This window comes from Limanda limanda, chromosome 19 (genome assembly GCF_963576545.1).
Source record: "Limanda limanda chromosome 19, fLimLim1.1, whole genome shotgun sequence".
Classification (NCBI taxonomy): Eukaryota; Metazoa; Chordata; class Actinopteri; order Pleuronectiformes; family Pleuronectidae; genus Limanda; species Limanda limanda.
The window spans coordinates 12,742,783-12,757,687 of record NC_083654.1 but is presented as its reverse complement, the minus strand read 5'-3'; the positions used below and the strand labels follow the sequence as shown (position 1 = coordinate 12,757,687).

The window sequence follows — 14,905 nt, the reverse complement described above, 5'->3', positions numbered from 1 at the left end:
AGGATGGGGGGGGGGTCGGTAAAGTCTATAAGAGGATGAGATGTACTCAAGAGAATCGCTTTTCCTGACGGACTTGTCTCAACCTCGCAGAAATAACACACACACACACACACACCTACACACACACACACACACACATACACACACACACACACACACACACACGCACACACACACGCACTCGTCACCATGCTGTCATGTACTGAAGTGTCCCTGAGAGACACTTAACACATCATTCAGTGACTCTGTGTTCCAGACATAGCTCTGACCCCCCCGCTGTTGACCCGAGCTGAGGCCTGACAGCTTCTCATGTCACATTCTGTCTTTGGTTTCACTTTATTCTTCAGCTGGAGGAGAGCACGATGAAAGAGGAGGGGGGGTTGCGGTGTTGCACGGCATTCATGGGGAAATGCTCCGTTCAGATTTGGTTTTTTTTTTTATGTGGAAGGAGAATGATGTCTTTGTTGTGCAAGAGCAGACAACGGATATTTGCTCTGCTCCTCATGACCCGGGATGCACATCTACCAACATTTAGCAAGTTCTTGTGAATTACCGGAGACATGAAGACTATGGCAGCCTCTGCCTCCTGTTTGTAGAGAAAGAACTATCACTCATGCTGTAATATGTGCCATAAGGGCTCAGGCTTCATCCATATGATCCATATAATATCCATAAGATAAAACTATCGCACATTAATTCATATAAATGGTAAATTAACTGTATTTCGTGGAACTCTTCCAGTCCTATCAACCACTTTTAAGCACAAGTTAGGTACAAGCCACATTCACACACTCGCACAGTTGTACTATTTGCTGCACTTTTTCTAGCACAGGCCATTCTGCACTGTCGGCACAATCGTCAGGAGCAATTTGGGTTTCATTAGCTGGGGATCGAACCCCCCCCATAACCTTCTGGTTAGTGGACAACTCGCTCTATCTCCCGAGCCACAGCACGCCACACAACCGTATTCATTTTATTACTTTTGTTGCCTCAGTCTTGGCGAATGTGAACATAAAATGAGCAATAAATGAACAATAAAGCCGAGGAGTCACCATGTGTTCTGGCAGTTTGTCATTCCGCCTGACATCCTCCACTCCTGACTCACATGAGGATCTGTTACTGGGAAACAAGCACCAGGTGTCTGCAGCCCTGTCTGCTCTCAGCACATTCACATTTCTGTGAAGGATGGAGCAAGTGGCAGACGTGGCAAGTGGCAGCAATCCTGACTCTCGGTAGTTCTGAGGTTTTTCTAACACGTATTTCATCCTCCGCTCACTTCAGCCAATGGGTAAATTATTGTCTGGCCAAGGTTGAGAGTTTGTTTTTGCCGTTCGGGTAAATAAAAGGTAGCTGGAAACTGTAATGAACCGTAGTACTGATAAGACTGATGGGTTGCAGGTAATGGCTGATAGCAGGGCAGTGTTATACTAGGAAGTGATTGGTCAACTGTAAACACACACTCTGATCACCTGGCAGAAATGTTGTATGCAATACACAAACAGGCTTATAATGACCCTGTATACCGGGCCTCTTGGCTGATGGGAGGTACGGGACAGAAAGAAAGGATACACACACACACACACACACACACACACACACACACACACACACACACACACACACACACACACACACACACAGATGTTAGTGAACGGACCCAGACACACACAGATGTCAGTGACCGGACACAGACACACACAGCTACACAAGGCTGAGGCAACGAGGGGCTCCCGCACAGGCCCGAGCCAAGGCCTCCCTCACTGATCACAGCACAGCTCTGTCTGATAAGCAGCTTGCGCAAGGCACAGATGCAACTCGCACGCACACACACACACACACACAGACATGCATACACAAACACACAGCACCATACTCTTTGTCTCGCTCCTTCCCATTCCTTTGAGAGCAGAAGATTTCGAAATCATTAACAACAGCCACAGGGCGGGATAGATTAGCAGGCAAGAGTATGAGGACAAACCTGGATATCAGGTCCAGGACATGACGCAGACACACACACACACACACACACACACACACACACACACACACACACACACACACACACACACACACAGTAAGACAAAATAACTGGATAAAAACACTTTTTTTTTGCATGTACCCTAGACCTCTTGCAGGTGTGTTATGTTTTTTACGATATAGAACCATATATCAAAATCCGTCTGTGGAGAATACACACACACACCCACACACCAGGTTTCTAACTTATCTCTTATTCTTTGCAAAACCTGATTTATGCCGAGCAGGGATATCCAAGTGACGCCACTTTCAGCCGTTGGAAAGTTAATAAGAAATCACTCTGGTTTTATCACCATCAGATGATATACTGTCGCAGAGCACGGCAGCACAGCGCTGACACATGCCAATATACGTATATTTAAAATGCCGTATATGTGTTTAAAGCAGGGCCTTCCCTTGATTTAGGATTCGTACCTGTGATCTTGGAGTCCTGGACAGATGCTGCACGCTGATTGTTACTGACCTTGACAGCAGATACACTGGCTTTCATGTCGGTGCATAAATCAGAGAAATGGGAGCACGAGCGGTTACTGTACACATGTTGCCAAGACATTCAACAGCAGCTCGAGGTCTCCTCTCTTGGTTAATGGCAAACACGTGATTGGAAGCACACACAGGGTTTGCGCCGTTTCAAATGAAAACATGCAACCTTGCGTAAACACACACGTTGATGTTGTAAATGTTTATACAAACAAACAAACAAGTACAGATTTTATGAAATATGTATTTATTGGCTCTTTAAAGTTCACATTCTTAGGGAGATATATGTCTCCCTTTGTATAACACATTTTTGCACATAGTTTTTCATTTTCTTCTTATTTTCCTCTGTACTATTCCTCTACCTGTAGTTTCTGTGATCATTCATTTTGGAAGATCGAAAACGCTGCTCTGTTAAATTACATTTGCTAGGAGCTCTCGGTGCAGTGTGGATCTTTTGCAACAAACAAGACACACACACATACACACACTTGTAACCTTGTTTCCCGGTGTGAAATCCAGGGAATGTGGCAAGGTTCAGAGTTCTTAGAACACCAGAAACACACAGCGGGTCCACCAGAGGAATCACTGAGTGTGAGTGTGAGACACACACACACACACACACACACACACACAAACATACACATGCAATGGCAGCGCTGTCAGTGAGTCAGTGGGTGAGTCACACTCCGGCTATGCTGCCTCTCGATTTTATAACAGCCGCCAGCACGGCACTGTATTTAATATTCCAAACAATGGTACTGTAGGAGTCTGTGCCACGCATGCACACGTTGTATATACACATCAGTATATAATGTACTCCCATAGACATTCGCACACACTTGTACTAACACAATATCTCCCCTCTGGCCAAATGTGCCTGCACAAATCAGAGTTACACTGACACACATACGAATGGCACGCTCACTCCCATGCCTCTTCTCCTTCACTCAGACAAACAGAGGCCCGGTCGTCACTGGGAACGACTGCAGATGAGTCAGAGGGGGAGAGGAGGGAATCCTTACCTCTTTGTGCCAGATCAATGCACGAACCAATCATAAGGTCCAGCGCCATAGTTACTGACTCCATCAGATTTGACCTATGAATCACCCTCCCTGTGCGTTCTCACGGGAGAATGTTTCTGGAGCTTTAGGAGTAAGAAAGAATGGACAGGTATGTACATAAATTATCAAGTCAGGACATGGCCCTAAATCTGCGTCAGCCTCTGAGGTGGAATATCAAATCCCCACCTGTTTCACAGTGCTAAACTGGCAAAGCAGACACACAGAGCACTGGCTCTTCCAGGCACTGATACGGTGAATGTCAAGTATTGATCAAAAGGACTGAACCACTGTGCAAACCCAGCACGGCTCAGTCGTCCCTGTTTGCTGTTGTTCGCAGAAATGTGGTCTGTTATGAAGGTGGAGAGCACAACGATTTGGTCATCAAGTTTTATCAATGCCAAAAAATCAGCGACACATCCGGATGTTTTTGTCTCACAGTTACAATCGGAGTTATGTGGCTTTCGGGAATGCAGACGGCTTCTTTTGAGAGGTAAATGATAAGAGGCAACGTGCACACACACGCACGCACACACAGGTTGGAAAAGAACAGAATGTCTCCTTTCCCTCAGTTTCCCAAATTATACAGTACAGGTAGGAAAACTTAAACGTCCCCCTCTGGTGGTGGCTTGCAGGAAATGAACCGTGCCACGACCTTTCAAATTTTCTAAAATGCCCCCAAACCTTGGAAATACATTCTTTTAATTCAAATTTACTGTAGGGACTGTCGGGTTCCTTTGAATGGTAAAAGTTTAAGAAACCTTGCACATTTATTTTCATGCTAAAAGAATGAAAAAACCTGTGACACAAAGTTTTTTTTATTCTCGCTCCTGGCAAAGCTCGGTGCCGCGGTGCTCAGGGGAAAAGTTCTGCAGATAAAAGCGGCTGCATGAGGCTGGCGTGTGCTGCGGGAGCTGAATCTGATTTGAGCGATGTGACGCTCAGGGGCAATGAGTCAGACTCAATGATAAGGACCTGAGGTGAAGACTGACCTCGCTCAACTGTCCCTCCACACTCCTCCTCCTCCTCGTTTCCCTTCACATCTGGTTCCTTGCATGGGTATCCCTGTTTGTTTTTCAGCTTTTGTTTTTTAACAGTCAATGAGTCACCACGTCCTGTCTCCCTTTTATACTTCCAACTCTTGGCCAACATAATGGGTTGGCCTTTTCTCGTTCTTTTTTTTTAAACCCCTTTTGCTTTTATGTTCATTTCTTTTTGATTCTTTCACACTCGCTCCTTTATTCTTCTGCTCCGGGATCAGGGAGTGGAGCCTTTAGGTTTATCTGCATTTTGGAAAAGCTCTCTGACTCACTTCGCTGGCACAAACACACACACAAAAAAACACACTTTATAGGTGATGACTCATTGGAACACAGGCCATTCGGATCCACAGCACACTGGAGTCAACTGGTACGCCAGCGTGTGTTAGTGTGTGTCTGCGTACACATTAACCTTTACATGCATTGAGGTGGTGCTGAGCAGAGAGTTGATGACACACCACCTACGCAGCTTTTATCTCACAGTCACTGAGAGGGAAGTAGCCCTCGTATCTGATAATGAAAAAGACTTGTTGGTTGCATAATGACTCATTTTTAAAAATACTCGTGTGAATGTGCTTGTATCGTTTGTTTGTCAGATAATTGTATGAAGCTGAAATGTGATGTGTGCATCTTGTATCTCTCTGTGTGTGTGTGTCCAGGGGCAGACAAGTATCCATCATGACATGGGCAACTGAGGAATGATAAATGTGCAGAGTGACTCATGCAAGACAGACATAGGAGCCATCAGCTGACAGTGGCAGCAGCCTGCACTGTGGCAGACAACACATTCTGTAACGCACATACACACAAATGTTTTATACAGAGCCACATGCAAATAAAGACGGTTGTCTAGTCTCACACACACGCACTTATCCTTATTACCTTAAACAGGACCTCAGAAATGATGTTCTGGTCCCCATGAGGTCTACTGGTCCTGATAAGGTGAGTTTTCATGCAGGACAGGGTCTCAGAGAAGTAACAAAAACGAGGACGCACACACACACACATTCTTGTACTTCTATTTTAGTGAGGACACTCATTGGCATAATGCATTCCCAAAGCCCCTTACTCTAACCTTAAACATCACAACTGAATACCTTACCCCAGCTCTTACCCTAAGCTAGTTTTTAACCTTAAACAGCCCTTTGAAAAAGTGAGGACAGAGCATAATGTCCTCAGTCTGCAAGGTGTAGGCCCAAAATGATCCTTCCAAAGATATAAGTACACACATCCACATATATACACTAAATATACTGATAAACACAGACAGTGCACTGCTAAATGCCTCTGACTTTTACATGTCTGTGTTCGAGATGAGTCACTTTCAGCTGCAGACGAAGTACCATCACTTAGACTGATTCACACTCGGAACAGTTTCTGAAATAACAATCAGCCACTCTGCTGGCGTTTTCATGCAAAGTGACTGAGCGTACACCATGTCCTTATTATAGAACAGAAAGTCACTGGAACACCGCGGAACATAACAAACTGATTTTCTTTTATTTAAAAAGGCGCTTGTCTATACAATGCACGGTTTTCTTAATGTGTGAGATATAAAAATATAGCGAAACAACAAACACTGGGTGGAAAGAACAACGTGCTCCCTGACAGAGCATCACACAGCTACAACACAACACCAATACAATACTGCTCACACCACCTGTGACAGGGGATTTTGGCAATGACACAGCTTTTACTGTTGGTACATCTTTTGATATCCCTTTTTTTCCCCAATACAGATAAATGCAAAAAAGAAAAAAAGACAATTTAATTAGCATTCAATCATCGTCCTCTGAGTCTTCTTCATCCTCGTCAGACTCATCTTCATCCTCGTCGTTGTCCTCTTCCTCTTCCTCACCTCCGGTCTGCTGAATGGAAGCTCTTTGTTGCTGTGACAACAAATATAAACCGTCACTGAAGAACACTCAGCAGAAAGTCACTAATCACGACTGTTGATACTGTGGAATCTGATGTGAAAATGCTGTGGTAACACTGACTGTATGAGGAAATGCGTGACGATAGCGGCATGCTATGACATGGGGGAATTTCAAAGTGAAAGATGGCTGCGGTGATGCCGAGCACAAACCCTGGCAGCACTGATAAGACTCGCTGTTATCGAGAACCAGTCTCTTGTGGTATGAGGAAACTACTGGTTTCCAAAAAAAGGAAGAGACTTTTTTTTTTAATATTCCATCATTAAAATGAAACTTGGAACTGTCAAAAGAAACAAAAACCTAGCTCAAGAGGGATCTTCTGGGGGAATTCTAGTTTTAGAGTCAACTGTTAAGCATCATCTGCATCTTACCTGTAAGGTTCCTGCTGTGCTCAGGAAGGAGCCGGTCTGATCGAGGGACGTTTTGGAATTTGCTCGCACTATGTCTAAGCGTTGCTGGTAGTCAGGGGGGTGCAGTGAGCTCCTGAACACCTGCCAAAGACAGTAGGAGGCTCGAGACTTTTCCACAGAGACACAGAGGAATGGCAACAATGCCTACACACACCTATGGGGTAACATGGGCACTGATTCTAATGCAAGATAGTTAACCCCGAATTTAAGGAAGGACTTAAAGTGGCCGTGGTGTACACAGACATAGCAAACAGCACATGTACATAGTCGGGATCAACACTTCTGTAAAGCAGCCTTAGATAAAGGTCTTATATAAATCAAAATTATTATCAATTAATCAAAGATATTATGAAATCAATTCTTATGCTGCATATGTAAGAAAAGTATAAATAATACTATTTCCACTTAGATTTTAAATCATATCGCAATCATAATATCTATAAAATAATCTCTCAAAATGGTTGTTTTTGTAGTTGGTCCTGCAGATGTTAAGATACAGTTCAGGGATATCTGATAATATTTGTGCATTCTAAGTTTCAGATATACACAACTGAGAGTTTCAGGGGAAAACACACACAAAGGAAATACTCTGCAGCCTAAAATATCCAGGAAATCAATAACCTGGCTGACAATCAGCTTTTGTCACTAGTCAACAAAGCATCTCTGTGGGTGCACCTCCGACCACGCAGCCAAACTGCAGTTTAAACCACACCACTGGTTTCCACTAGATATACAATGCAATCCGCACCGGCTCTTGATCAGGATTATCTTCATGCCTGTCATTGTGGCTTTTTCAGATGATTCAATCTGCCATGCTTTGTGCTATGACTCACTGACAAACAGCCTTGGCTGGGTGAGGAGTTTCGCTTCGATATGAATGGAAGGGAGATGATTCAGTGCAAAAACACACAGATGAGATGGTAAGGGGTGGAGGGAAATAGCACAAGGGCATCTGCTGGAGGAACCTCGCTCACTGAATATTATCGATCGTTTGCTTCTCCTTTACGGGCTTTATCTCTTAAAATAGTTTGTTAAACCTCTGAGACCAGGCTGTAAACACAGAAAAGTACAGTAGCTGGCATGACTCTGAATCGTGCAGCAGTCGCCGCAGGTTACTGTAAAAGTTACGACATAAGATGAAGGGTGTGGACTGCACATGGGCAAGCAGTTGATGAGTAAAGGGAGTGAGACCTTGATAGCTTAATCTTGTTAAATATAACCATGAGATTAATCGAGTACAAAGCAGAGGGTGGACATAAAGACTCTCAGTTCAGTGACACAGTAAAACACATAACTCTTTTCGGGAATAATTCTATCTCAGATTTTCCTCTACAAAAACATTGTCATATGGGAAAACTACAGGGAAACCTACCTCCAGGTCCTCCTCCTCATCCACACTCTGAATGCTCTGGTAGGCCAAGGTGTAGACCTCCAAGGCCTTGGCATGGAACGACATCTCCACTGTCATAAACTCACCAAATACTTTCTATATGAAAGGGAAAGAAAGGTAAAATTTTACAGTACTCAATGAGACTTGACGTAACAACTGACGTCTTTAATCACCACTGTCTGATTTCATTTCACTGTCACTTGCTGCTTGAACAGTTACAATTTCTAAACTTGAGGTGGACAGAAAGCTGAGCACAGCGGACCTTGATGTCCCGGATCTTCTGCTTCTCAAACTCATCTATGGTCTCCTCCAGCTGCCTGGTGGTCCGCGTGGCGTCCATGGTGGCTCTCTGGAGCTCACTTTCAGCCTGGTGGCGAAACAAAAGAAGGAACTTCAAAACACGGCAGGTTGTGGCAAGAGGGCATCAAAGGTCAAAAGCATTAGCGTGTCACAATTGATGTAAAAACTTTAGAATCCAACAACATCCCTTTAAACCTGTTGATTCGTTTCTTTAGGGAATTAGTGCGTGATGTGTAAGGTGATTTGTGCAGTGTGAAGCAGCTGACACCAGGCCAGTATCAACCAGTAGAAAAATTGCAGTACCATTAGATTTAGACTTGCAGTTCCAGTCCAACATGCGCTATTTACTGTTTTCTGCAAACCTGCAATTATACAACATTTTCTACATGCAGAGGACATGACCTTAAAAAAAAGAGCTGCTGTTATTACTCTCACTTCCTACAGGTTATGCAGGTTGGCGTGTAGAACTGGTCGGACAATGACTAAACACCTTCCACTTGTGGAAAACGAGTGTGTGAGTCAGTTACAAGTCACTCCTACGATGCACTTAATAAAGACTAATGAAAAAGATATGTGGCCGTCGCCGCATTTTTCAACAGACTATTCTTCAAAAGTTACTGGTGAAGTTGTTGTTCTCCCATTTGAACTTTAACTCTGAAACATGTGTCATCTTCGAAGTTATTCATCACCAGCGATGAGAAGCACAGATATCGTGGGACACACCTGAGACTGAAGGCTAGGTCAAGGAAAAATTCAAATCATTCCCTGTTGGTCTTGAACTGCACATTATTATTGAATCAAGTAATTGTTAAGTAAAGAAATGTTGTGTAAGCCTTTTCAAACTTGACTAGATAAACATTCCAAACACGTTCAAGTTTATTTCCCTTTTTAAACATTAACTAATATCAATAACTTATCAACATTTGAATCTTTTGGCTGTGAGAGACGAGAAGAGGAACGATGAAAGGATACAATGATCTGTCTGTCTGAGGGGTTCCTCTGTCTGGTCCTCTCGAGCTGAGCCATCTGTTTGGCTTCTCTCTCTCTGGCACTTTGAGTCGTCTTCAGATCCTCCTGCATGAAATCACAAGGACACAGTAGTCATTATGAAAATGAACAGTGATGCTGATTTAGATTTCCAAGGACTTAATTAAAAGTATTTGGTGAGACCTCAGAGTTTCTTAATCATGTCCTCAACTGCACCCTGTTGTGCAAACTTCTGAAACATTGTAATGTTAAGCAAATGGATTGAAAGATAAAGTAAAGAGCAATATATGTGTAACAAAGACTCCAAAATATCACGAAGATACTTGATATTCTTGGTACCAGTATCAAAACATGGCCTTAAGTAGGGTTGCTGCAGGCTGTGGCATAAAGAATGGTTTGTGAAGGATTGGGATATTAAGATTAAAACAACACTGCACTCATGTGGCCACACAGTGGTACTGACCAAGACAGTGTGATCCCAACTATGTCCTCATTTATATCCTGTTTCTAAATTGACGTTATCACTACATCCTGAGAGGCCATGACACGTGTAATCTTGCAATATAGTGAAACACAAATGGGGGGAACTGCATGAGAAGGTGGACAATTTCAACATCTTTGGATCATTTAAAAATGTGAGTGTGTTTTTTTAACAACTGGAAAAGTTATGTCCAGCTCTGAAAATAAACCAGAAGTTAAAAAATGTAAACATATTTGGAGTAAAATAATTCTGCAACAAGTATCTCAGTAAGCAACAGTTGATATAATTTTACAGTAATTGCAAGTGGATCATGGTTTCAGCTCTGTTATTGTGCTTTGGCTCATTTGTAATCAGTGTAGACCTCAACATGGCTGACGGTGACATTTACCCGTTTACGTTTCACAACAGCTCCATAACTCTTCAGTGGCTCGATGACTTTGGCTTCAAGTCTTTCCACCTGCAAGACAGAACAGTTCATGTTAGTTTATGTCTTACTCATCATTCAGACTGTGGCTGTAAGCAGGACATTATTAAGGACGCCAGCTGATGTAGTCTAACCTCCGCTTGGCGGTAGTCTTGGATCTTGGCCAGGTGGTCGGCGTACTGCTTCATACCCCTCTTCAGATTTGGCGTTTCAGTGTCTGCGTACAGGCTGATTTCCCGAACCAGAAGGTCGGCCTTGTCCCGTAGCCTGGCTGTTTTACGCACGTAACCGGCAAACAGCTGGCACATCTCCCCGAAATGCTTCTCCACATTGGTGAGTTTCTCCTGGATCTGTCTGGTCTGGTTGTCCCTGTAGAGGGTGGAGGACAATGTCAACATTAGTAATCAAACAGCGGTTCAGGTGGGAGAGGACAAGGAAGTGCTTGTGTGGGGCAATATGATCTTAAACAAATAACCCAAACATAAACAAAACTTGTGGGTGTGATAGGGCTGGGTAATATGGCCAAACACATAGAGATAAAATACAAATAAATCAGTCAAATATCATCATCTTTACTCCTGAGTGAATGTTTTTATGGCCCGAGCACTGACAGGCACTGACAGACAGTGAGGCCCTATTGAAATTGTAAGGATTATTATTATTATTATTCAGGCAAATGAATTGGCTTTTGGAGGGCTTTAACATGCTCAAATTCTTACCAAAATGTGCAGAAAATTAGAAAGTGGTGAAAATGTACGTATTCTGGAGGAATTTTCAATGGGCGTGGCAAAATGGCTCAACTGTGTCCCCCGGGACCCCTGGAACGCGTTCACATTGACCGATCTTCACAAAAATCCATACAGAGGTGTATCATGACCAGACAAACAAAAAAGTTTGGAGATGCAATTTGAAAAACGCAACAGGAAGCCTGCTATTTTGCATTTATTGGCCATATTCCACATTTGTACTTTGAGGTACTTGTACCAGGGCTTTCATCAGATCAACTTCAAATTGAGATGAGTGTCATCACAACAAGATGGAGATACAAACTAACTCAAAGATCGATTTTTCATCACACGATGTGACTGTGGCTTGGCGTCAAAGTTTGATTACACGCCATTAAAACACCATGTACACCTGTATCGCGGACATACATGGACCATGAATCCTTTGATGCTGACCCTTCAACAACAACTCCACTCTTGCAGTGACAGTGTTAGTGGTCAAAGATCAAAGGAATCTTAAGGTCTCTTTCTCTCTCAGAATTGGGACATTTCCTCAAGCCGTGTAAACATTGAGGTACAGCGAAGGTTCATCCTTCACCAAAGGAGACGATGTTGTTATAACTCCACTGTGCATTGTCCTATCACCACCAAACTTCTGTCTCATGATCAGAGTCCAAGCCTGAACAGCTCTATGTGTCAATATTTCCTCAGTCATTATTTATTTATTTCAGGCAAAACGCTTGCACCTTTCAAAATGCATGTGCTGGGGCCCGCTCGGTGCTGCTTTGCGGTCCTTTAAATTTTAGACATTGTATTTTATAGTTGGTACTTCCCAGGGTTGAGGAATCCTGGTCATAACACGCTATTCCATGATCTGGTTTACGATTCTTGTTTTAAATGTTTTATTATGGACAGAGAAAGACAAACAAACACTTGATAAAGAGAAAACATTTAGCAAACCTCAGGTAGATCCTCCTTACTTCTTGCACAATGCATAATAAATATATTAATATATATATAAACAACTTTGTTGTATTGATACCGATACTTATACTAGGATTGTATTGATATTGTTCAACTGCCCACCCTACAGATGTGAGGCACCGTTTGTTTTGATTTGCTCAGTGTTGATGAACATCAATATAGCTAAGTGCAGTCAACCCTCTTTATTTCATCCACAGCCATAATGAATCACCTTTTGAGAAGAGGACAGTTCCTGAGCAACCACTCGTCCTCACTCATGTCGCTATTTGGAGTAAATAAGCATAATGTGAGCCGCAGCTAGCTAACCTGCTAGTTGTCTCTCTTTGCTAACGTTAACAGACCACACGCTTGTCCCTAGTTAACGGAGGGGGGGGTTCGGACCGGCTCTTACCTCGCTCTCGCATCCGGAGTCCGACTCATCTTCACAGAACAGCCGTGAAACAAACGGAGTCAGCGAGCACCGATGTGTATCCACATGCAGAGATACCGCTAGCTAACCGTGCTCCTCCCGAGGCTAGCACGCCAGTCTGCCGTTTCCATGGAGCCCGCCTCCTCCTCCCCCTCCCCCTGCTGTTTCCGCTTCAGGAGTGCATTCTGGGAAATGGAGTCGCTTCACTTTCGCCTGTAAGCTGCAGGTAAGACGGTGAAGTTCTTTATCTCAGCAAGTACCTTGTTTTTTTGCACGCATCTGTTTAATTGTTTATTTGTGTGTTTGTTGTTTTAGCAATGTTAGACAGAAAACTACTAAAATAAGTCCCAGCAAACTTGTTTTAGTTTATTTTACTATTTAGGGCCCAAGCACTGAACAAAGGTCAGGTGAGGCCCTTTTGAAATTGTAAGGATTATTATTATTATTATTCAGGCAAATGAATTGGCTGTTTGAGTGCTTTACCATGCTCAAATTCTTACCAAAATTTGCAGAAAGTTAGAAAGTGGTGAACATTTACCTAATTTTAGATTTTTTGTCCACTGAGACAATCATGTCAAGCCTTGGCAGAGATATGGGCTCTACTGAGTATCATTTTGAGTTTAGCTGGAATGCTGTATATTGCTCACCTCAGTGATTGTTTTTCCCTTATAAAGCAGTAAAATAAACTGCATATACAACATTGACAATCCTGAGTAAATTGCTGCGCTGCTGTGCCATAGTTTGCTTGATGTTTGCTTTCTATTTTATTCAGTTTTACACTTGTATTCCATAGAGACTCTCACCGAGGATTAAAAAAAAGAGTTAAAAAGTTAAAATATTTATATTTGATGAAAAAACACTCAGACAAGCTCCGCCTCTTGTGAGAATGTTAATTCTTATGTGTTGAAATCTTAGTTTTTCGAGTGTGACTGAAACCATGACCTCGTTTTACATCTGCCAAGGAGGTGATGTTTTTGCCCCTGTCAGTTTTTGTTTGTCAGCAGGATTACACAAAATCCTCTGAAGGGTTTTCCAGGAATCTTGGTGGAAGGATGGGACATGAGCCCAAAAGGACCCATTCAATTTCGGTGTGAATCTTGATAAATGGGACGACACAGGATTTTATGTTATTTTTATACATTATTTAACATTTTCAAAATAGGGCATTCTTTCACCTATTTCCTTGGGAATAATCCATAGATCTTGATTTTTTAAATCTGGCATTTTGAGGGAACTCCTATAATTTTGTGCAATTTGGTGCAGGTTGATTAAATTTATGGTTTGGCACATACCTAAAAGGTATTTTGTTAAATGTCTCATAATAGCTACTCTCTCTGATTTTGACTCTTTGATTTCACAGTTCATTTATACTCGCATCACAATAACTAAACACAAGCTATAAAAGCAGTTGTTCAGTCTTTAACGCTGTGCCGTGCCAAGTTAGTGAAACGAGGAAGTGAGTGCCCCTGCTGGATGAATCCAAATATTTGGCTATGGCTTCTCTAATTCCCCAAATAGATCAAGGTACATTGCCTACATTGCAACAAAGAGGGCTGCAAATAGTCCTTTTCAACAACAGCTTGACTGTTTTTGAGCTGGTGCCAGGAGCAGACTTTGTGATCACTGAAATGAATGGAGGCCTCATTGTAATTCCCTCCTCTGTGTTTGGGAATGCATGAATGTCACCAGCTGCCACGTCTGCTCCTCTATGGAAAATGTCCAAAAACCTTAATTATCACGCTTAATCATCCATGGGATTGAAGCAGGGGAGATCCCACTGTAGCAGATTGGCGATGTAAAACATGGTCATAGCATCGAGCTGTGTGCCTGGAATCCCAAGAGGATCTGGTTTAGACTTCCTGCTACAGCTGATGCCTGCAAAGATTCATTTATTTGTTAAGAGCTTCTGATGTAACTTTCCTCAGCTGCGGCTGGTTGCTAATCACACCTTATTTCTCTCCTTTTTTATAATAATTTAATGAAAAAACAAAACTAATTTTAAATCAGCACATCTGGAGACATAATGGTGCTCTCCGTGTTCCCTTGTGTTGTAACCACTTTTAGTTTAAAGCAACACTATGCAACCTTTTTTTAACATTAAAATAGAAGTTTCAAAATTAGTTTGATGGTTCATTGACTTGGAATACAGAGGTGTCACTTTCATTCCCACTCCTTATCCTGAATGCCTGTTCTTGCTCTATGTAACTTTGATGAGAGGGTGCGATCCCCAGTGAGAATTGTGTAGT

At 42.6% G+C, this 14,905-nt stretch overlaps 1 protein-coding gene across 2 annotated transcripts; it reads right to left on the bottom strand.

Moving 5' to 3' along the window:
- Positions 1-6,091: 6,091 nt before the first annotated feature.
- cibar1 (CBY1 interacting BAR domain containing 1) lies at positions 6,092-12,768 on the bottom strand. 2 transcript variants are annotated; one of them, XM_061093116.1, is made up of 9 exons: positions 12,642-12,768; positions 10,676-10,910; positions 10,506-10,574; positions 9,622-9,723; positions 9,355-9,378; positions 8,612-8,740; positions 8,332-8,445; positions 6,921-7,040; positions 6,092-6,504 (listed from the first exon to the last, which is right to left on the bottom strand). In XM_061093116.1, the coding sequence occupies exons 1-9, from the start codon at positions 12,668-12,670 to the stop codon at positions 6,394-6,396; spliced, it is 933 nt and encodes a 310-aa protein (XP_060949099.1). In that variant the 5' UTR covers positions 12,671-12,768; the 3' UTR covers positions 6,092-6,393. The 2 variants fall into 2 exon arrangements, with proteins under 2 accessions (XP_060949099.1, XP_060949098.1); XM_061093115.1 differs by having other exon boundaries at positions 8,612-8,716; positions 9,373-9,378.
- Positions 12,769-14,905: the final 2,137 nt, after the last annotated feature.